General features: G+C 48.3%; 1 protein-coding gene across 1 annotated transcript in view; it reads left to right on the forward strand.

Annotated features, from left to right (window-relative positions):
• The first annotated feature begins 1,171 nt into the window (after positions 1 to 1,171).
• Positions 1,172 to 24,507, forward strand: part of Capn9 (calpain 9) — a 37,668-nt gene continuing 14,332 nt past the window's right edge. The window contains exons 1-9 of the mRNA XM_076572319.1: positions 1,172 to 1,449; positions 8,826 to 8,895; positions 11,491 to 11,609; positions 13,440 to 13,573; positions 15,946 to 16,114; positions 16,977 to 17,060; positions 19,711 to 19,796; positions 22,793 to 22,870; positions 23,111 to 23,271. Coding sequence (XP_076428434.1) covers positions 1,237 to 1,449; positions 8,826 to 8,895; positions 11,491 to 11,609; positions 13,440 to 13,573; positions 15,946 to 16,114; positions 16,977 to 17,060; positions 19,711 to 19,796; positions 22,793 to 22,870; positions 23,111 to 23,271 — 1,114 coding nt within the window. The 5' untranslated portion in view covers positions 1,172 to 1,236. The remainder of the gene's footprint in view (positions 1,450 to 8,825; positions 8,896 to 11,490; positions 11,610 to 13,439; positions 13,574 to 15,945; positions 16,115 to 16,976; positions 17,061 to 19,710; positions 19,797 to 22,792; positions 22,871 to 23,110; positions 23,272 to 24,507) is intronic.

The following is a 24,507-nucleotide window of genomic DNA, read 5'->3' on the forward strand; positions in this document are numbered from 1 at the left end:
ATACCTTGTTCTTTTTTGTTTGTTGGTTGTTTTTGTTTTGTTCTTATTAGAGACAGGATTTCTCTGTAATAGCCTTGGCTATCCTGGAACTCACTCTGTAAGCCAGGCTGGCTTGGAACTCACAGAGATCCACCTGCCTCTGCCTCCTGAGTGCTGGGATTAAAGGCGTGTGCCACCACCGCTGGACTAACCTTGTTTTTTGGAGACAGTGTCTCTCATTGCCTGGAGCTAGCCCCAAGAGACCCACCTATCTCCTCTTTCTCAGTGCTGGGATTATGGGTGGATGCCACTGTGCTCAGCTTTTTTTATGGAGCTCCTAGGGGCTCAAACTCGAGTCCTCCTGAGTGTACAGTAAGCACTCCCCCACCTGAGCCAATTCCCCAGCCTTGTAGGGAAGGCGTGGTGGGGATGTAACCTCATCGTTGTGACCGTCAAGTGGCTGGGATCCAAACATACTTTAGGAAGGTCTGCCTGCCACACAAGAGACTGCTGAGCCCTGATGTGAGTCAGGATGGGGTTGTCTTCACAAGGGTCCATCTGCCTGCAGTGTACATTGTGATTCGCCCAGTTCCCTCCAACCACAGAGCTCTGCCACTCTCTGCCTGACTCTAGACACCCCCCCCCCCCAGCCACCTCCAGAACCGATTTGGCTGCTTGCTGTCCTTCCCTAGGAAGCTGCCTGCCCTTCGGGCACTCCTCAGTGCATCAAAAAGGTACTGTAGTGGGGAGCTGTTCCAGCTTTGCCCTGGAAGTACCACCCCCATTGAGGCTACTGTACACCTATGAGGTGGGCCGAGATCCGGATGTGTCAGCTCTCTTGGTTCCTGGATCCTGGATGCTGGAGATAGGATCAAGCAGAGTTCTCCAGAAAACACCACTGGACTGTGCTTCACCTTTCCCGGACCCTGTAACCTATCCCTTTACTTGTAAGTTACCCCACAAAATAAACCTCCCTTTTAACTACGTGGAGTTGCCTTAATACTTCCACCAATAAGGTACCTTCTCCCTCTGCTCAGCCAGCCATGCTCCTGAGGTGCCTATGGTTCCTCAGAACTCTGAACAGGCAGAGGTCTCACTCGGTATTTGCCATTCGGGAGGGCCCTATTTCATTTCACAGGGTGGTGCCCAGCAAGTGGGTGGAGGCCAGAGCGAGGGCCTCTGGCTGTTCCTCCTTGCTGCCTACTCTCGCCTTGCCTCTCACATCTTCTCCCTCCACCTGGCTGTGGAGAAGCAGTCATGCCTTACCTGCATCAGTCTCTGAGACCCCAGCCACACCCAGTCCCCAAGGATGCCCGGACTGTCCACTCCTCCGGTCAGAGCTTTGAGCAGCTGAGGCAGGGCTGCCTGCAGTCCAGAACCTTGTTTGAGGATGCTGACTTCCCTGCCAGCAACGGCTCCCTGTTCTACAGTGAGAGGCCCCAGGTCCCCTTTGTGTGGAAACGGCCAGGGGTGAGTAGGATGAGGTGGAGGAGGAGAACCTGAGAGAGGAGCGGGGAGGGATAGGGATAAGGAGAGGGAAGGAGAGAGAGGGAGAGAGGGAGAGAGGGGGAGAGGGAGAGAGGGAGGGAGGGGGGAGACAGAGACAGAGAGAGAGAGGGAGAGGGAGAGACAGAGAGACAGAGAGAGAGAAAGAGAGAGAGAGAGACACAGAGAGAGACCCTGAAGGGGGTGGAAAAGAGCCAGTCACTTGTTAAGACCACTTTCCATCTTTTGTGGGAAGCTTTCTGGTAATGTGCTGGCTGGATGTACCTTCGGCTGGTCCCCATGGTATCTGGCCACAACCTTTTGGCCTCCAGCTCTGAGTCCCACTGAGTCTAGGGACATAGAGAGAGAAGGCCTCATCTATGACCTGTGAGCAGGATCAGAGCTGTAGCCCAAGGACGGCTCTCTGGTGACTCAGTCCATCAGAACACAAAGGCAAGCTAGCCAGGGTGAGCGGGGTCAACTGAGATGTGTGTGATGCACTAGGAAAAAGCCAACCCTGCTCTGAGACTTTGGGCCCAGAACTTAGGATGCACTATGGGCACAGGTGGATGTTAGTACAAGCTCTCAGCAAGTATGGGATGCCTGGACCCTAGGTAAAGCAGGGCTCCTTTTCCAAAGCAACACACTCCACTCCCAGAGAGACAAAGCCGGTGAGTGCCATTCCATCTCCAATGTCCCTAGGAGGCACCAGCTGGTGCTCAGGACACAAGGTCAATATTTGCAACACCTGATTAGTCAGGGCCCCCTCCCTGTGACCCAGGGCCATGGTGCTGCACCCTCGGGTGGGAACAGATATTGTGTGTGTAGGGAGGGGCAGTGCCCCCACTGCCTCCTCACCTGGGCCAGCACACAGGTGTCCTTTGTAATCAACATGTTCTCGCTGTTAGGGTTGCCATGTGCCTCTCCATCACCGGTTGCTCAGATCCTCATCTTGAAATTTTGTTTATTCATTTTTTTGTTTATTCATTTTTATTGCATTTACTTGTGTTTACGTGTGTGTGTGTGTGTGTGTGTGTGTGTGTGTGTGTGTGTGTGTGTGTGTGTGTGGTGTGTGCACATGAGTGAAGGTCAGAAGACAATTTCAGAAACAGGTTCTCTCCTTCCACTATGTGGGTCCCAGGGATCAACTTCAGGCCGTCGGCCTTGGCAGCAAGTGCCTTTTCCTGCTGGGCCTTCTCACCAGACCTTCTTTTCTTTATGCTGTATGTGGGCTCAAAGATGCCATAGCACACGTGTGGAAGTCAGGGGACAACTCTTGGGAGCCTGTTTTCCTTGCTGCCTTATGGGATCTGGGGGGTCAAACCCAGGTCCTCGGGCCTATAGGCAAGTGTCTCTACCTACTGCACCACCCCGCCAGCCATCAGATCTCATCTTGCTTACCATAGCCACCTCCTCCTATTGCACATCATTAAAGTAATGTGGATGTGCTAAATACATGACGTGTCTAACTTTAGAAAAAGGCTGCACAAGAAAGGCATCAGGGCTCCTCAGGGGCGTTATTCATAAAGCAGTGAGGTTGTCTCAGTTTGCTTTCTGCTGCTGCTACAAACACCAGGACCAGAAGCAACCTGAGGAGGAAAGGGTTTACTTACCTGACAACTTATCATCCATCACGAATGGAAGTCAGAGCAGGGACTCAAGACAGGAACCTGGAGGCAGGAACTGAAGCAGAGATCATGCGGGGAGCACTGCTTACTGGTTTGCTCCCCATGGCTTGCTCAGTTACTTTTCTTACACAACCCAAGACCACCTGCCCAGGGGGACACCTATCATAATGACCTTGACCCTCCCATATCAATTATTAATCAAGAAAATGCCCCCCACAGATTTGCCTATGGTCTAAATTGGTAGAGGCAATTCCTCAATTGAAGTTCGCTCTTCCACAATGACTCTAGCTTGTATCAAGTTGATAAAAATTAACCAGTACTTACTGCTATTTCCTGTCCTGGACAATGTGCAGTTTAGAAGTGTGTGTACACACATACATGTTTGTTTTGGATTGTATATGTGTTGTATACACGTATGGGTATTTGTATGTACATCTGCATGTACATGTGTATTCACATGCATGCATATGTGTCTGTGTACACAGATGGTACTGGCCTCCATCAGTGAGGCAATGGTCCTCATGGTAGGATTCAGTAATGAGTCCTATTTTGGTGTCTTGTGTGTAGGGAACAGCAAAGAACATTAAGCGGTCCTAGCAGGACATACTGAAGGTTCCCAGGATTTCTCTCTGGGCACTTGAAAGTTAGTTTGGTTCTCTGCGTGTGGCCAATAGCATGAAAGGTAGATACTTGGGCCATGCGGTGGATAAGTAGACTGCTCTCTGCTATGGAAAAAAAAATGGACATTTCTAATGTGCAAAAGTACGGGTCCTAAGACACAGAGAAGTGACCTCTGGTGGCACTTTGGTAACCCTCGAGTCTTCTTGGGCTTGTTTCCAGCCCTTCCACAAGAATAAATGGGTACATGGCTGCTGCTCAGGCTGTGTGTGCATGTCATCCAGTAGTGCACAGCTGCTCGGACTATGGATGCATGTCATCCAGTGCTGGGCAACTTGCCAGGCTGTGTGTGCATGTCATCCAGTGGTGGACAGCTGCCCGGACTATGGATGCATGTCATCCAGTGCTGGGTAACTTCCCAGGCTGTGTGTGCATGCCATCCAGCGGTGGGCAGCTGCCCGGACTATGGCTGCATGTCATCCAGCGGTGAACAGCTGCCTGGATTATGGATGCATATCATCCAGCAGTGGGCAGCTGCCTGGGCCATGGGCTGCAGGTGCAGTTCTTCAGTCCTGGGAATTGCTGGTAATCAAGATCTTGGGAAACTGTTCTTGAGAAGTTGATGCCTCCTCCCAGGATAGTCGCAGCTTGGCCTGGTCACTTTCCCAGGATAGTCACACTTGGCCCTAGGCAGCTTTCCCTTCCATCTCAGGACGCCACACACATCCATGTTTCCTGTGTTGTGTAATGAGGAAAGGTTGGAAGTTCTTGCTTTAGAAACTTCTGGGAGCAGACTTACTGGAGCCACAGACCTCAATAGCCACACTCTTGACACATGGGGGTGTGTGTGTATATATATATGTGTGTGTGTGTGTGTGTGTGTGTGTGTGTGTGTATATCTTGTGCACACAAATGTATATTTGCAAGTAAGTTCTGCATGCCTGTGCACACATGGTGCACATGTGTATTTGTGTGTGGTGTGCATATGTAGCTCTGTGTTCATGCATGTGTGCAAGAGTCTGTACACTGTGTCTGTGTGCACACATACGTATTTGCATGTGTCCTGTGCATGTGAATTTCTGTGTGTACCTACATGCACAAATACGCTGTAGACGTTGGCTCTACATCTCTGCAATGCGTGGGAGTCTGACCTAGGGACCTCTGGGTGTAGCGAAAGGCTTGGTGTATAGGTTTGGCAAGCCAGCAGGGCTCTGGGGTGTTCCCAGATGCTGGCTCCTCCACTCTCAGCGTGCCCTGGCTCTTGTTCCTCCTCACAGTCTGTACTCTCTCCCCTCTCAGCCTCCCTGCTGAGGCCATCCTGCTCCTCTAGGACTTGCTCTTTGACCATGCTTGACTCACTCAGGAGGCCCAGCCTCACACCTACACTAACATCCAAGTGGTTGGGAATCCCAGCCTTGTACCCCCACTAACATTGTTCCACTAGAACAGCTATTCTCAACCTATGGGTCACAACCCCTTTGGGTCAAATGATCCTTCCACAGGGGTCCCATGTCAGATGTCCTGCATATCAGATATTTATATTATAATTCACAACAGCAGCAAAATTATGGTTTTGAAGTCGCAACGAAAATAATTTTAGGGTTGGGGATCACCACAACATGATGAACCTGTATTAAAGGTTCACAGCATTAGGAAGGTTGAGAACCACTGGTCTAGAGCCTGAAGGCTTTTGTCTCTCCTCCTGGAGTGGGTGACCACTAAAAGCCATGGAGACTCTGAGTCTCAGCCCACAGCCCTAGGGACTGTCACCTGTACCACTGATATCCATCCAGAGTTGCCCAACACTGGGAAGCTTTGATCTGCAGGGCAAGGCACTGAAGCACAACCTCCATGGTGCCTGCCACATACCGCTTGCAAAGATGCCCCAAATTTGGGCTCTTCTGCCCTTCCCTGGCTGAGGCTGGGGCCAAGCCATGTCTGCATTGTAGCTGCAATTTTCCTGTGTTCACCCAGCTCCTGCAGCCGCTCAGACCCAAATAAACACACAGAGGCTTATATTACTTACAAACTGTATGGCCTAATGGCTCAGGCTTCTTGCTAGCTAGATCTTACATCTTAAATTAACCCATTTCTATAAATCTATACCTTGCCATGTTGACTCATGGCTTACCGTTATCTTTACATCTTACTTCTCTGTGTCTGGCTGGCAACTCCTGACTCAGCCTTCCTGTTCCCAAAATTCTTCTCTCTGTGTGTCCCGCCTATACTTCCTGCCTGGCTACTGGCCAATCAGCACTTTATTTATTAACCAATCAGACCAACACATTTACAGCATAGAGACCGATATCCACAGCACTATGTTCATCACATTCGGTCTCCAGTCTCCTTTCCACAGCCCATCCTGTGGACTCTTTCAGAACTGGATCTGCCTCCCCTGTGAGTGTCACCCAGACTGTCCCTTCTCTACATATTGTCCCTGAAAACACTCATCTGTTTCCTAGTCAGGGAGCCTGTTCTCTGCATTCAGCCCTACAGACGTGGTAAACCCCGAGTTTCCTCTTGTCACGCCAAGGTGGAAGTGTAGGGCCTGGTGCAGGGCAGGGTACAGAGAGGCCCTGAGCTGCCTCAAGCTCAGCCTGTGACTAAATGCACATCTCATACAGGACACATCTCAATAGCATGTGCCAAGCCACTTTATGGGGACAGAGTGACCCTCCTTCTTGTCAAACACAGCTGTGTTTGGGGCAAGGGAACACGAAACCAGTGTGACATGAGAGGTGTGACATCAGAGGCCCTTAGACTCACCCTCAGGCGGCCTGGGGCTGGAAGCGCTGAGTGGACTAGAGCGGGGGGGGGGGGGGGGGGGGGGGGGAGAAAGGAACCTGGGGGTGGGCAAGGGTGGGAGGGGACATACCAGGCTGGGTAATAAACAGACTTCTGCTTGGATGAGGACAACAGTGTGCCTTGCTCTACGGAGAAGGCCACACAGACACCCTGAGGCACAAAGATGGAGACGCCGTCTGCTGCCTCACCGTCGTCTGCCCTGGGCACGGTGGATGCTGTCAGTTAGTGGACAGACTCCAAGGCTGCTGGGGCCGAGGGCCGGTACAAAAGGTTGTGCAGGGTCTCGGGGAGAAGCTGGCCTCCCGCGTCCTTCCTCTGCCAGGCCTGGGCTTCTGGCACAGCCAGCAGCACAGCCTGTCCCCAGAACCCTCCCCCTAAGGTCACATGGACACTCTAGAAACAAATAAAGGCACACAGCCCTTCCTGGGTAGGTGACCTGGGAGACTACACTCCCAAGACTGCCACATCCAGGGGGCCTCATGGAAAGCTACCAGCTTTCACTTCAGCATTTGGCCTTAGTAGACCCCCAACTCCCACCATCTCCCCGGGATACGAGCCCAGCAAGGAAGCAGACAGCTTGGACTGCTAGGAGGAGAAGTTGCAGCTGGAACTACCCCAAGTATCAAGTTAGAGACTCCTGGGACTTTCTGTCCCAGGCCTGGCCCCTCCTCAGCTCTAGCTTTATCAATCCTGTTCCTTTCTGGTGTCACCCTGATCCAGTTTAAGTGAGTCCTGCTCTGTGTCCAGAGCATCCTTCTAAGCCTCAGGCTATGCTTGTCCTCTTCTAGACCTCCACAGGAACGCCTCCTGCAGATGCTTAGGTCTCTGTGCACCTCAGCCTCCTGGTCCCCTAGGCTCTCCAGCCCTGCCCTGACAGCTGACGGATGTCTCTCTCAGAGATCACATGGACTTTCTCTCTCTCACTTGTGCTGGACTGAAGAGTCAGGGACAGAGCCTGACACTCAGAAAGGCAGAAGAGAGCTGAAGCAGGAAGATCAAGTTCAAGGCCAGGCTAGGATACATAGTGAGGCCCTGTCTCAAAAATCCAAAGGAAATGAAGAGGAAAGGGAGGGAGGGAGGGAGGGAGGGAGGGAGGGAGGGAGGGAGGGAGGGAGGGAGGGAGGGAGGGAGGGAGGGAGGAGAAAGGGAATGGGATTGGAGAAGGAAGAGAAAGAAATCAAGACCTGTAGGACAAGTTGAGGCACACTGAATGGCAGCAGATTTATTCCAGGAAATAGCACCGATTCTCCAATTCTCCCTGCCCAGAAACAGTGTTCCTAAATCGCAGGGCTTGGGTTTCTGAGGGAGGAAAGAATAAGTGTGACGGACAGCAGGCAGCAGTGGTGTGGCTCTGCCCAAGGACAGCAGCCTATGGGGTAGGTGACCCCAGTGACTGCTATGAAGAAGTGAGATGATCCCAGCTACCAGCCAACTCAGACAGAAGGATCCCAAGTTCAAGGCTGGCCTGGACTAGACTGGGGAGCGCAACACCAGCTTGGGCAGCTTAGTGAAATGTTTCTCAAAATAAAAAATAAATAAAAATGTAGATCAGTGGTAGGGCACTAGCTTAGCATGCTGAAACCCTGGGATCCATCCTCAGCACAGTGGAGAAACAGCTGGTCAGAAAAGGCTCCCACTGGAGCTATTTGTTACCTCAGCCAAGCCAGGGGTCCTCAGAGCCCTGCTGCGCTGTTGCAGAGTAACCAGGGGACTGCAATCCCGTGCTTCATGTCAGAGGACTTCATTCTTAAGAAACTTCAAACCCTTTTTCATATATGCACATTTCAGATGGATGTGGTGGTGCACGCCTTTAATTCTAACATCTGGGAGGCAGAGGTAGGAGGATCTCTGTGAGTTCAAGGCCAGCCTGGTCTTCATAGCAAGTTCCAGGACAGCTAAAGCTACATAATGAGTCTCAAAAAAACCCCACGTATTTTATATAATTGTTTTTACTTTTTCATGTTTATATCGAGTTCAAAGGCCCAAAGCTGAGAGTTCTCATGGTAAGGGACTACATAAAACCAGCCTGTGCCTGGAATGCTGAGGCTTGGTACGTGGCTGACAGCCCGCTCCCCTGTTAGATATGGTGTGAGTTTCTGTAGAGGGAAGTGCTGGGGCCAGGCGCTCCCCTGGGCTGAGCTGTGGATGGACTAAGCCGAGCCCAGGAAGGTCAGAGCATGACTCCCTGGCAGCTTTTGCCTGCTCTTGGCCTTCCATGAGAATCTTTCCTCCCTGAGGGGCGGGGGCTGCCTTTCTCTCTCCTATGGCTGCTGGGCTCTGGGCCTGTCCCTAAGATACTCACTCCTCCAGGAAATTGTGGAAAACCCGGAATTCATTCTTGGAGGAGCCACCAGAACTGACATCTGCCAAGGGGAACTGGGTAAGTAGAGGGGAGGGGATGACAAGTGCCACAGCGTCAGATGCCTCAGGACCCTGAGGATCAGGGACAGGGCTGGGCAGAACAGGGCCGCCACCCTGTCCACTCCCTCCCTAGTCCTCAGCTGCCTTCCCTGCAAGGATCCAGTGGCCTCCCCAACTCTGGCACCCCTGCTTTTCTGGTACCATCGTACTTGGGCTCTGGGCCTGTCCAGAAGGTCCTAGAAAGATGAGCCTCCCCTAAAAGCAGCACCTGATTCAGAGGCTCCCAACCCTTCGGCTCCTCACAGGTGGCTCATGGTTTCACAGCCCACTGATGCCTACACCATGAACCTATTCACCTGCTAGATACTCTCCCTAAGATTTCACACTTCTATTCCTCTTCCCAGACACCTCCCCACAGCTGCATATGAGGAAACTGAGGCAAGGGAACTAAACAGTATGTCCAAGGTCATAAGTGACAGATGGGCAGTCAGAATGCAAAGGCATTTCAGCTACAGAAACCACACTTCTAGCCATTAAACCACAGTTGTGTTCATGCTCACACCATCTGACTCCTACAAAGGACCCTGGTAGACCTCACATCAGCTAAATCAGTCCAGTACACCAGGAGTTAGTGTGAAACTGGTAAAGACTTACTGAATCTTTGAAAAACAAACACACCGTAGAATCTGCTAAAGAAGGAAGCATGGCTTGTGTAGATTGAGCTAGTCAGAGCCCAGGCTGTCACTGTGATCCTGGTGGTTAGAACAGATCATCTGGAATCTCAATGAGACCCTGAGCTGTCTTCACACAGAATCCCAAAGCCAGCTGCCCAAACTGATGACAGTAAACAGATTGAGAAAGAAAGAAAGAAAGAAAGAAAGAAAGAAAGAAAGAAAGAAAGAAAGAAAGAAAGAAAGAAAGAAAGAAAGAAATGAAGGAAGAAAGATGGATAGAATATAGATGTGTAGATAATAGATTGAAAACAGATAATAGACAATAGATAGATAAATGATATCTAGATGGTAGATTGAAGACAGATAATATAGATAGACAGACTATAAAATAGTCAATATATAATAAGTAGATATATGATAAATGATGGATAACAAATAGATGATAGATGGTAGATAATAGGTAAATATGATTGATAATACAGATAAATGTAGAAGTAACCGTCTTATTAAATAAGAAACACAGAGCCAATGTAAAAATAAAAGCCTAAGAGGTCAGAGCTAAGAGCCTTACCCTTCCTGCTTCAGTGATCCTCTTCAGCCAAGAGAGACTACTTCCTGTGTGTTTGTCATTATATAGACTTTCTGTTTTGCCTTCTCATTGGTTGTAAACCCAACCACATGACCGCCTCGTCACTGCTTGTCTGTACAGACCTCCAGGTCTTCTATGGTTGGTATTGAGATTAAAGGCGTGTGTCTCCAATGCTGGCTGTATCCTTGACCACACAGAGATCTACCTAGCTCTGCCTACCAAGTGCTGGGATTAAAGGCATGCACCACGAATGCCCAGCCCCACTATGGCTTACTATTAGCTCTGACCCCCAGGCAACTTTATTTATTAACATACAAATAAAATCACATTTCAGTACAAATAAAATATCACCATAGATAGATGATAGGAAGATAGATGGGTAGACCATAAAAAAGTCAACAGATGATACATAAATAGATGTACAGATATGATATCTGATTGACAGATGGTAGATAGTACAATTGATAGATAGATCAGGTGGGTGGGTATACAATACATGGGTAGATTAGTGATGGATGGATAGTAGATGGATGGATGGGTAGATGAATGGCAGATGGATGGATAATGGATAGACATGTGGATAAGTGATAGATGAGTAAATGATGTATAAATGATATATGGATGGATGGGTGATAGATGGATAGATGGATGACAGATGGATGGGTTGATGGATGGATAGAAGATTGCTATAAGTTCAAGACCAGCCTAGGCTACTACTGGGTCCAGCCCAGCCTGGTCTATAGAATGAGACCCTGTCAGAAAAGACCAGGAAGGAAAAAAAGAAGGAAAGAAGGAAGGGAGGGAGGGAGGGAGGGAGGGAGGGAGGGAGGGAGGGAGGGAGGGAGGGAGGGAAATGAAGGAAGGGGAAGGGAGGGAGGGAGGGAGGGAGGTAAATGAAGGAAGGAAGGAAGGGAGGAAGGCAAAGGAGCCTCCTTGGAGCTGCTGCTGCTCGTAGCTGAACCAAGCCTGATCTAGGAGAGGCAATGCTCAGGATTGCTCGGGATTGCAGCAGGCAGCACTGGGTGTTTCCGAAACCCTTTCCCTACCCAGTACCCTGGAGCTACTGGGATGCATCATACGCCCTGGTCCTCTGGGACCTTATGAAGATGAGAGGCAACAGATCCCTGTGTCTGAAACTAGTCAGCAAATACTGCCACAGTGTCCAGGAGGCAACCACAGAGCAGGGCAGCAGAGCGGGCCGGACAGGCAGAGGGGACAGAGGTATTTGCTGTCACTCCACTGTTTTCAGCAAAGCAGAAACATGTCTCCACACCCCTCTGGCATTGCCTTTTCTTGATTGCTAAGAATCAGCTGCAGAAAGTATGACACCTGTGTGACCTCCGCTCTGCAGGAGACTGCTGGCTCCTGGCGGCCATTGCCTCCCTGACCCTCAATCAGAAAGCACTGGCCAGGGTCGTTCCCCAGGACCAAAGCTTTGGCTCTGGCTATGCCGGGATATTCCACTTCCAGGTAAGGGAGATCTGAGCCCCTGGGTCTGTTTGTTGGGGAGGAGGCCCAGGAGATACTGGTACAGGAGATACTGTTGACATCTCTGGAGCTGTGTGACAGTGTGCATGAGTCATGGTGCCAAAGCACGTGGGAATCTTCTGGGAGGATTTCCAGAGGCAGCAGGCGGCAGGAAAGGAGAGGCATATAGTATCCACAGGGAAACATGGATGCTCCCCTGGGGAGCCAGGGCACTTCTCATAAGCAGAGGAAGTGCAGATGGGGAGATGCTGGAGGCTTTCAAACATAAAACTGAGGAACACGGCCCTCTGAGCCATGAGCTTGTATGACAGCTGCATGGAAGGCTTGTCCCAGGGGCCTGATTCCTGTTGTCCTCTCGCTTCGTCTGCCTATCTCTCTCCACCTGGGTAAACACATGTAATACACAGATGAGCACAATGTATGAACACATGTTCATATGTGTATATACTCACACGTGTGTGCACGCATACCTATATTCATAAACACACACATACACTCACATGCCTGTGCAAACACACACATTCTTCTATATATGTAGGCAATGCACATTCTCATATTATCACACCTATGGGCTCATACACAGTACACTCACATAGACATACTAATTCACATATATGCACACTCACACAGGTGCACATACATATACATTCACCCACATATTCACATATACACATTCTGTCCCACACACATTCATACATGTTCTCACCCACTGTTCCAGCTTCTTTCTGTCTCTGTGATAAAACACTTCAATGGAAAGTAACCTAGAGGAGGAAAAGGTTTATTCAGCTTACACTTTTAGGTCACAGTTCATCACTGAGGGAAGTCAGGGCAGGAACTCAAGCAGTGCTACTTACAGTTTGCCCACTAGTTCATGCCAGCATTCTTATACAGGGCAGGACTATCCGCTGAGGGTGGTGCCACCCACAGTGGGCTGAGCTCTCCTACATCAGTTATCAGTTAAGACAATCTCTCAGACATGACCACAGGCCAACTGGATCTGGGCAATTCCTCAACTGAAATGCTCTTAGATGACTCTAAGGTATATCAAGTTGACAGCTGATGCTAACTAGGACACCCACACAATGCACATTTAAGTGTGTACACATGTGTGTTAACTCACAAGTGCATGTACATGAACACACACCTCATGCACGCACATAAACACTCACATTCATGTTCACAAATATATGCGTGTATGTAGGTACTCATGCCCATAAATTCATATGTTCACACATGTATACACTCAAACAGACTCTCAGGGGCATTACCCATATGCTCCTCACTTCCACATGCATGGCACGTAGGAAAACCAAGTCCATACACATTCATATTGGGGCTCCATCTATGAACCAAGGGGGAACTTTGTGGGTTGGAAAATGTGGGATAGTGAAAGGCCAAAACAAGGAGGGAGTGTACATGGAGACTGGGCTGTGTGTGAACAGAGCTGAGCTCACACACCACTCTCCCCTGCCCACCTAACCGGGAGTCCTATGGAGAAGATGTGTCAGCTCAGAGCACAGGTGTGTCTACTGTGACATAGATCTGGGATTGATTTTGATGGCAGATGAAGGCCCAATATATGGCTGAGTGGACAAAGCCAGGTAGCCCTGCAGGGACACATGGCTTACCCTTCTATGATGCCCAGATGGCCTTGCCATGACATCCATGTGGTCCTGCCATGGCACCAGATAAGATTTTCCTTGGGGCTCAAGGGCAGTTTGCTCAGAGAGAAGAACCATGGGGTAAGCATTTACCACTGGGCCACACTTCCACGTGACTCCTCTTTGTCACCTGTCTTGCCCTGGGCGCTAGTTCTGGCAGCACAGTGAGTGGCTGGATGTCGTGATCGATGACCGCCTGCCCACCTTCCGGGACCGCCTGGTCTTCCTCCACTCTGCTGACCACAATGAGTTCTGGAGCGCACTGCTGGAGAAAGCCTATGCCAAGTGAGTGGGGCTCCCTCCTCCTGCTCCTGGAAGCCTGTGTGCATCCCCTCACAGGGATGTTTGGTGGAGAAACGGGGAGGCAGTTGCTAGGGAAGAGTGGTTGCTCCCTGTCAGGGACTTGGACCACTAGGCCATTTTCATGCCATGGCCTAGACATTTCCAGCCTCAAGCATGGTGGCCTCATGTCTCCTCCATCTCCCTGAATCACTGATCTGGTCTTGGGAATGTTGGCAGGAGAGGCACTAGGAGGAAAGAGGGCCCTTGGCTGTGCCCACGTGGGACAATGGTTCTTCAGGTCTCATACCAGGATTTGCCACAGCTCAGGTGTGTGGCTTTAAACCACATACGTGGAAAGACAGCAAAAGTGCTCCTTTCCTTCCTTCCTTTTAAAAATTGTTATGAAATGTTCATGACATAAAATTTACCATTTTAGTATTTTGAGAGCATAGTTCCATGGCATTAACACACATATTTGTCATGTGACCACCACACACCCATCCTCAGAACTGTTCACCTTGCAAAGCTAAAACCCCAGTCCCTGGCAGACACTGAGACTCCTGTTCCTCTCCTCCCAGCCCACGTTGGCACCGTCCACTTCCTGTCTCTGTGACTGAACCAGTCCAGGAACTTCAGATATGTGGAGTCGGTGCATCCATTTCTAATCCCTAGCCAGATGGTCCCAATTCCCTCAGACCTCTAGTTCCAGCCTGTGACTCAAAGGTCCAAATCACATCACAAATGCATGAAATGAACCTCGATTGAGTGGGGGAAGATAGTAGATGCCTCACTCACCCCAGAAACACATGTCCAAGAGATTAAGGCACTAAACTCTGGTAGATAAGGTCACATCTCATACGGCACAGACAAATGATCCTGATGCAGTGGTCCATACAGTGACTGAGCAATTGGTGAGATGGAGGACAGGTAGAGAAAAGCCAGATGTCAGCTGTTGGAGGGCAAGATTACCCACCAGTAGAAGGGCCTGTAGCATATGCTGATGGAGGGAACTGGAGCAAAGGGTAGACTTATGATGCTCCCATCAGAGGCCATGATGAGAAGTGTCTGTATGTATATACATAGGTTATACACACAAATACAAAGACTAGACTTGGTTGTGAATGGCCATAACCCCAGTGCTGTAGGGAGCAGAAACAGGAAGATTTCTGGGGTTTGCTGGCCATTATCATAGCTCCAGGTTCAGTGAAAGACCCTGTCTCAAGGGAATAAGGAGGAGAGTGATAGACAGGGCACTCAAGGTTCCCCCCCCCCCCCCCGCCCAGCCTCTGTGTATGCACACAGGCATATGCATCCATACACAAATGTGCATATACACCATATCTACTCACGTACAGTCACACATGAAAAAATTTCAAGAAGAAATTGGGCATGGTGATGAATACCTTCAACCCAAGTTCTGGGGAAACTGAGGCAGGAGAATCACCATAAGTTTGAGCCCAAGTTGGCCTGCATAGCAAGTTTCAGGCTAGCCAGGGATATATAGCAATGCTGTGTCTTAATTATCTTTTTCAATTAGAAGCTGAATGTGGCAACTTATTCCTACAGTCTTGAACTGTAGCACTTGAACTGGGGGATCTGAGACAGAAGGATTGCTATGAGTTTGAGGCCCACCTGGTCTATGGAGTCAGAGCTTGTCTCAAAAAACAACAATAAAAAATAATCTCTGTTGCAAAATATTAGTTTAACTATGTAAAGATATGCTGCATTTGTTTAACTATGTAAAGATGTGTTGCTGTTTTACCTTGCCTGCCTAAGGCATCTGATTGGTCTAATAAAAAGCTGAACAGCCAACAGCAAGGGTGGAGATATAGACAGAACTTCTGGGCAGGTAGAGAAGTAGAAGAAATTTAGGCTCAAGGAAGAAAGAAAAGAGACGTCAGGGAGACGCCAGGGGCCAGACAGCCAGACACAGAGGAAGCAGGAAAGTAGGACATACAGAATGAAAGAAAGGTAAAAAGCCCTGAGGCAAAATGTAAATGGTTAGATTAAGTTAAAAGAGTTAGTGGGACAAGCCTAAGCTAAGGCCGAGCATTCATAATTAATAATAAGTCTCCATGTCTTTATTTGGGAGCTGGTTGGCAGCCCAAAGAAAACTCCAACTACAAATCTCAGCATATTGGAGGCTGAGGCATGAAAACAAAAAAATTGAGCAGTTTAAACATAAAAACACGTTTACCAGGAAGACAAGAGGAGTGATGTTCGGACACCAATTCCCATGAGGTATCGGCCTCAGTTGCTCAGCTTGCCAGTACCACTCCCCTTCCTCATAGAGTCTGGCTTGTGCTCTGTGGGCTGAGAAAACCCTCTTCCTGTCCCTCCATCCCCTCAACCAATCTTCTCCTCCATCTTTGTAGGCTTAATGGTAGTTATGAGGCACTGAAAGGGGGCAGCACCATGGAGGCCATGGAAGACTTCACTGGGGGTGTGGCTGAGACCTTCCAAATCCGAGAAGCGCCAGAGGACTTCTATGATATTCTGGAGAAGGCCTTGAAGCGTGGTTCCTTGCTGGGCTGCTCCATAGATGTAAGTGGTCAGCCAGCCTCCTAAGGACCAATAGACAGAAGTGGCAACCCAGAAGGGGCTTGAGTATCTGGAAGGTGGTTGCTTTTAATTAAAACACAAGTTGGTAGAACACTTGCCTGGCTTGCAGGCAGCCCTGGGGTCCATCCCCAGCACTGTATAAAACAGGCTGGTGAAACATACTGTCACTCCCAGCACTCAGAAGATGGTGACAGGAGGGTTAGAAGTCCAAAGTCATCTTCCACTACACAACCTGAGGACAGGCTGGGATACATGCGACCGTCTCAAACACACAAGCACATGCAAGCTTTTGTGTAATGCTTGCTGGGTTGCAAAGGGCAAATATACCTGCTGCCAAGTGGAGCACTCCACGAGGTCTAGAAGCATTTTTCTAATTCCTCTATGCGTAGGATGCATATACAGGTATAATTTTATACCCTCTGTTTTTGAAATCTATTCAAGTTTCCCCTTTCTTTTTGGATTAACTATAAAGATCTAGTTTTTTTGTGAACAAATTATTCACTTCTCCTTCAGGTTCATGTTTTGTGACTAAATCACATGTCACCAGTGTGACTGTGGTGCCATTCACTAATCTATGACTGGGGTGACTAGTTTCTGTTTGGGGGCAAAAAAGTAAACTCATTTCAATGTATGAACTCCTCACCCTGGGAAAAGATTAGTCTTGTTGAACTTGTGAACCTAGTAGGGGGTCCTGCACCCCCAACTTCGAAGGCCCACACACATGGCTGCCCTTGAGGAACTGAGGGCTGGGATGTGAAAGCTGAGCATAGGGCTGGAACCAAGGCTGACCCAGAAGGAGGCTGGCTTAGAGGATAGGTCTGATCCTGGTCTTTCTCTCTTCTAGATCCTGAATGCCTCCGAATCTGAAGCCCGCACTCCTTATGGGCTCATTAAGGGCCATGCCTACACTGTGACGGGGCTCGACCAGGTAGGGGTGGGGTCCACTGCAGGGGACCAAGGACGGGGAACAGGACGAGCCTGGTCTTTAGATATGTTGTGCAGGAGAGAACAAACCACCTAACACAGGCGAGCTGGAATAGGAAACAGACAGGAGGCAGGTGACCCATGCACCAAACTCACCTTTTGGGAATTGCAGTTGGTCTATCTTAGATTTTATGGTTTTTTTGTTTGTTTGTTTGGTAGATTAGTTGGGTTTTCTCTTTGTAATAGCCCTGGATGTCGTGGAACTTGCTCTGCAGACCAGGCTGGCCTCAAACACACAGAGATCCACCTGCCTCTGCTTCTGGAGTGCTGGGATTAAAGGTGTACACCACCATTGCCTGGCTAGATTTTATGTTTATAAATGAATTCTTTCCCAATTCCATAGCAGCCCTATACAGTCAGGGTTTTGCAGAGATACACAGTCATTATAAGAACAAATTAATAAATAAATATATATATATATATATACATACACATGTGCCCTCATTGTATATACATATGTATTTTTGTTATATTTGCATACCGATAAGCATATCCATTATATGTGCACATATGTATACAAATTATGCATATGCACACATATATTCATGTTTGTCATGTATAATACATATGCATACTCATTTTATATAAGCATAAACACATGCACATATGTATATATCTGTTATGTAGTTATGCACACATATGTGCAATTATTATATGAATGTATTGAAATTGGCCTGTATAATTATGAAAACCACTCTGATTTGTCTCCTGTAGCTCATAGACTGTAGAAACACCCCTTACCTCACTGCAGGCTAAGTCTGAGGGAGGACCTAAAGGCCAGAAAAACCAGCAGTATGATTCCTGGTTACAAGGCAGGAGAGTCATGCCCCAGCCCCAGCAGGCAGCACAGACAGCGAGACCTCCTTCCTCTGCCTTTCATTTACTCTACTCGCTCTTCAGATGCGGGCTGTTTGCTAAGTCTTCCACATTTCCAGCTTATCTGAATTGGTCTCACATGTCAAAGCACAACTCTAATTGCGCGTGTGAAAATAAACCGATAGCTAAGATTTCTGGTTAGTTGATACCTCCTAACCTCTAAATCCTTTCTCAGAGTCTCCCTTTCCTACCAAGACCTCAGGAATGGCTGACTTGCCTCCTACCGGCTCAGGCTTACACACTCCAACACCAAAAACCTTCTCTTGACTAAAGCTAGAGAAGGCTGGATGTGAGATGCAGAATTCTTCATTTATTGTTGCTGCTTAAACTCCTGGCATGTAGGATTATAGTCTAATTAAACTCCCAGCATATAGGATTTCAGTCTAATGAACATTGGGAGCAGGTAGTAACTCCATGAACCTCTGGGGACTACTATGCATCATTCCCTGGGCAGATTACTAAAGGGACACACGTATGGGAACTTTGGGGACCGTAGCCTAGTGGAAAACTCATTTGTGTCAAGATAGACCACTTTCCTATTAACTAGATTCACTTCCCAGATATGACATGACTATTCTACAGAGGATGGTTCAGTATTCTTTTCAGAAAGAAAGCTCCAAGGGCTCATTAAGAATGGACGAGTCAGGACTGGAGAGATGGCTCAGTGGTTAAGAGCACTGGCTGCTCTTCCAGAGGACCCAGGTTCAATTCCTAGTACCCATATGGTAACTCACAACTATCTGTAACTCTAGTTTCAGGGGATCTACTATCCTCATACAGTCATACATGCCTTACATGCAGGCAAAACACTAGTGCATGTAAAATAAAAATAAACAAATCATTGAAAAAAAAGTTTAGAGAAAAAAAAACAGAAAAGTGCCAGTACATATTTTTAAAAAAAAAAAAAAAAAATTGAAATCCATCTACCCAGCTGGGCAGTGGTGGTGCACACTTTTAATCTCAGCACTCAGGAGGTGGAGGCACATGGTTCTCTGAGTTCGAGGCTAGCATTCAAGGCCAGCCTGGTCTATAGAGCAAGTTCTAGGATAGCTAGAGCTACAAACAAACATACAAAAAGAATGGATGAGTCAAGGCCAGCAAAATGGCTTAGCAAGTAAAAGGACATGCCACGCAAACATAACAAGTTGAGAAATTGAGTCAACTGCCCGCTCCCACGGTGGAAGGAGAAAACCAACTCTCAAGAGTTATCCTCTGACCTTCACATATGCTCTGTGATATTCCCGTGCCTACAGACACACACACTATGAATGAAATAAAGTGTAAAACAAACAGATGAGTCATCTGGGGGTAGCGCTGCACATCTGCAGCCCCAGCACCCTGTAACTCCAGCAACAGAAGGCTGATGCCAGTCTGAATTACACAACAAGAATGAGACGATCCTGACATAGTGAGACTTTGTCTCAAAAGAAAATTCACTTCTCACCAGGCCTGGTGGTGCAGGCTTATAATCCTAGTAGTTAGGAAGCTGAGACTGGAGTCTCGGGAAAAACTGAGGTCAGTATATAGTGAATCCCGTTTCAGAAAAGCAAGGAGTGGGCACAAAGGAAGACATGAGGCTGTGCGGCACATCTTTGATGTGTTTTCCTCAAGAGCTTGAATAATGCCGTCACACATAGAGACGGACCCGGGTCTCATGGATGGCTAGAGCCAACTTCAGGCTCATCGCACCATGTTTCCTTGACACTTTTTCCTTTGAGGTAAACTTCCAAGGCCGGAGAATCAAGCTCATCAGAGTCCGAAACCCTTGGGGCCAGGTGGAGTGGAACGGGCGGTGGAGCGACAGGTGAGTGGCCCCATCCCTTCCCTGTGGCCAGCTCCACATGTAGCCAGCCTGGCCTATGCAGACCTGTGAGGGACCGGCTTGTCCCAGAACTCCCTAAGTCCTCCCTTCAGGCCTTACTTAGGATACCTGTGTTAAACTTGATCCTGGGTAAACAACTCTCAGGCTAGCTCTTTCACTGTCACGTGATCACATTTGCGGATAGTCACTGCCAGTGGGGTATCAGGAAGGACTTTGACTCCAGTTACGAGCAACTGTGCGTGCGTGTGTGTGCGTGGGTGGGTGTGTATGGGTTTTTTTGAGTCTGGGAATCCCTGAAACACTGCCAAACAGGTCACTCGAGGGCTCTTTCTGGTGGTCATTGATCACTGGCTGAAGACCATGGCTTCAACGGAGAAACTGAAGCAGGACAGGAAATTGGCCCGTTACTAATAATTTGGAAAGGCCAGCTTTCCGGGCTGTCCCCACCTGTCCCTTGGACAGTGACCCAGGTGACTGGGAATTGAGAAGCTGCGGCCTCTGCCCATCCCTGCAAGGCTCTTGTCCTGCTGGTCCATATTTGCCCTTCTCAGAGCTCAAGGAGACTGACTAGGAAGGATTTGGACCAGAACAGCAAAGGAAGGGCAAGATTGGCCTCCCTCTGCTGGTGGAAAAGGGAAGAACTGAGACTGAGCGAAACCTGAATTAATAAGACTGGCATTGAGAATTAACATGACGACACCATGTTTCAGCCCTTTGTACCTTCCATCTACAGAAGCAGTCTGTACAAGGAAGCTGCCATTGTCCCCTTCTGAAACTCGGGCTGAGGGAGAGCAGAGACGGTACAGTTTGAGAGGGACAGAGGCTGTCTGCCTACAAAGCTCGCAGGAGGTGTGGCCACTCTAGCTAGCCCCTTGGTGTCCTGTGCTGCCCACCAAGGGCATTGCTTAGCTGCCCGTCACTGGATGTGACCCACGCAGAAAACGACTCGGCAAGCCAACAGAGGCCCTTAGTCTCTCTTCTGTCCTGTTGAGGCCCTTCCTGGGTGTCATGAGCCCTGCCTAGGTGAACACAAAATAGACCTGCCGCACAGTCTCAGCACCACAGCAGAAGTGATGAGATCTCAGTGACAGAAGTCCCCTCTACCTGAGGTTTCATCATCCACAATTTCAATTAAACACATCAATTGAGGTCTGAAAATAGAGTGTCATATGGAAAATTCTGGAAATAAATATTAACTGTCTAGAACATATTAACTGTCACGTAATTCCTAGTGGTGGGATGAATGCTACACTATGGTGTAGACCCCTGTGTTGTGGTCTATTGCAGTGTGTGTGTTCAAGCAACCTTATTCTGCTTAATGATAACCCCAAGTGCAGGAGTAGTGACACTGGCCACTTAGACAGGTCAGAGAAACCAGAAAATGCACCCTTCAAGTGAGAACATAAAAGTGCTCAGCTTAATTAGGAAAGAAACATTTATATGTTGGGGTTTCTGAGATCTACAGGATAATTAAAGCAATAGATGATACATGGATGGATAGATAGATAGAAGATAGATAGATAGATAGATAGATAGATAGATAGATAGATAGATAGATAGATAGATAGATGTTGAATGGATTGATGATAGATGAATGGATTGATAATAGATGAATGGATTGATGATAGATGAATGAATTGATGATAGATGAATGGATTGATGGACAGGTGATAGATAAATGAGGAAATTGGTGGGTAAATGATAGATGGATGACAGGTGGATAAATGCACATACGATGGACAGATGGATAATGGATAGGTGGATACATTAATGGATGGATGCATAGATGATAAATGGATATATAGATGATGGACAGATTGATAGATGATGGATTAAAAGTGGTATATAGATGACAGATGGATGTGTGGGTGGATAAATGAATAGATAGATGACAGATGGATTGGTAGATAGAGAGATGATGGGCTGATGGATGTAGGTGGGTAATACGTGGGTGGGTATTAATGGGTGAATAGATAGATGATGGTTGAGGAATGAGTATATAGATGATGGATGAATAGATAATAGATAGATGGGTAGATAGAAGATGGATTAATGGATGGGTATATGATATGATGGATGGGTGAGTGATGTGAAAATGCATGAATGAACAGATGATAAGTGCTATAGATGGATGACACAGATGACAGATAATAGATTGGAGAGTATAGATGGTAGATAACACGTTCACACAACCTTTGTTGCTCTGATTGTCCTACTTTAGTATTAGACATCGCTGCTAAACTCTTCCTGTGTCTGTTCATAAACCAAACTTCACCATCTGTGTATATATAAGAAAGCATGTATAGGACTATGTTCTCAGGGTTTAACATCCCCTGGGGATCCTAGAACCTACCCAGGGCTGGGGAGACTGCTGGGTTGGAAAGCAATGAGGAAATTACAACACACACAACTGAGACTGGAATGCCAAGCTTGAGCCTGCAAAGGTGCCAGCATCTCTCCTTGTTAGCTCTTCCTGCGAGTGAGTTCTAGCTCTATCTGAGCCTTCAGGTTGGGGCCTGAGGTTGGACTCACCCACAGCAGACCTTTCCTGAGCTCCTGGTCACATAAACGAGGCACTCAGTATTTCAAATGGCAACCACAAGAGTTAGAAGCACTACCCAAGTGTCAATTTATAAACCAGAAGGGCTTTGACCTGCTCCAGGCCATAGGCAGGCTGCTGAGTGAGGGACATGCGTGAACTGTGATCTCCAGCTGAGCTGCTGTGTTCAGTTCCTTGTGAGTGTCACATATGATTCGTCACATATGTCACCCACGAAGAGGCTGTCTACCAACAACACTTGAAAGTGCATTTTCTAGCCACCGTCATGCTGGAGCCAGTGGTGAGCTGGCCTCATATCTCTGGGCCCAGTGAGCCTCACTAAACAGGAATATGATCCCTACGTTATGCATATCTGTTTTGGTGTGACTCCAGGGAGGTGGCCCTGCACCCAGGCTGAATTGTGGCTCTGGTCTTTCAGCTCTCTCGAGTGGCGCTCTGTGAGCCTGGAGGAGCAGAAGCGTCTGGGACACTCCGCTCTTGATGACGGGGAGTTCTGGTAATGTCATCCTTTCCATTTTTGCTTGCAATCAGATCTCGTGTATCCAACAACCACCCTCCTTTTTCCTTTCTTTCTTCATCCCCTTCCCTCTTCCCTCTTCCTTTCTCCCCGTCTTTCTCCTTCTGGGAGGGACCCTGAGGGTATCCCCCTCCCCAGGAAGAGGGTTAGGTGGTTGACTGCACCGACAGCTGGTGTTGTCACCATGATGCTGATGGTGCATCCTCCCCTCCATCTCAGGATGGCATTCGAAGACTTCAAGGCCCATTTTGACAAAGTGGAGATCTGCAACCTCACGCCGGATGCCCTGGAGGACAATGCCCTCCACAAGTGGGAGGTGACTGTCCACCAAGGAAGCTGGGTCCGTGGCTCCACAGCTGGTGGCTGCCGCAACTTCCTGGGTAGGTGGCCTCTCTGTTCTTCTGTCTCCTATTTCCATATCCAATCTATCTGGGGACATGGAAGGGGCAGTCTGTGTGGAGCTGGACAGCAAGCTCAGGGGATGACATCTGAGCCTTAGGCAGGAAGCTGGCAAGACACACTCAAGGAATTGCCGTTGTGAGGTTCAGGTGACGCAGCCACAAGTCACACCAGGTTAGTGGGGGAAAAGGATCTACTGCCCAACAGAGAAGTGGGGCATGTGTGAGCGCCTTTAAGGGCTGTGCGGGTAACGGCTGAAAAGGTGGAGGAAGAGGAAGGCAGGAGTTTGGCGTATTGCTGAGGATAAAGAAAATAGGGTGAGAGGGCCAATGGGAACAAGGAGGGAAGAGACCACCTTTTCAGGATTAGAAACAAGCATCAGGGGTGCAGTAGAGAGTGTATGTGTCCTTTTTAGTGTGGGTCTGGTCATTGTTTTCTTTGTGTTAGTGTTATGTGTGCTCACATGTGTGAGCCCATGTGTCGGGTTTTTATTTTGATTTTGGTATTTTCTTCTGTGTGTTCACATGAGTTTAGAGACAAAAGACAACCTTGGCTGTCACTCCTCAAAGTCACCTGCCTTGTTTTTGAGACAGGGTCTCTCACTGGCCAGAAGCTCATCAAGTAGACCAGGCTGGCTGGTCAGCGATCACCAGGGATCTGCCTGGCTCCATGTCCACAGCACAAAACGCACACACTCTATTTATTGTGTGTTTTTATTTATCACATTTATTTAGTGTGTGTGTGTGTGTGTGTGTGTGTGTGAGCATGTGTGTGTCTATGCATAGGCATGCATCTTAGTCTTCACTGCTTGTGTGTGTGTGTGTGTGTGTGTGTGTGTGTGTGTGTATGTGAGCATGTGTGTGTATGCATAGGCATGCATCTTAGTCTTCACTGCTTGTGTGTGTGTGTGTGTGTATGCATAGGCATGCATCTTAGTCTTCACTGCTTGTGTGTGTGTGTGTATGTGCATGTATGCACACATGCAAGTGCATTCCACGGTGGAGGTTAAGGACAGCTTCTGGGAGTTGGCTTTCTCTCACTATCTTGTGGGTCTCAGGTCATCAGTTTTGACAGAAAATGCCTTTATGCACGGAGCCATCCTGCTGAGCTTTTTGTTAGTCGTTTATTTTGTCTTTGTTTTTGGTGGGGGTAGAATCTGGGGGATCAAACTCAGGTGCCCACACAGCAAGCACCTTGTCATATGAGCTATGATTTTA

The sequence above is a fragment of the Peromyscus maniculatus genome, chromosome 5 (assembly GCF_049852395.1).
Source record: "Peromyscus maniculatus bairdii isolate BWxNUB_F1_BW_parent chromosome 5, HU_Pman_BW_mat_3.1, whole genome shotgun sequence".
NCBI classification, from domain to species: Eukaryota; Metazoa; Chordata; class Mammalia; order Rodentia; family Cricetidae; genus Peromyscus; species Peromyscus maniculatus.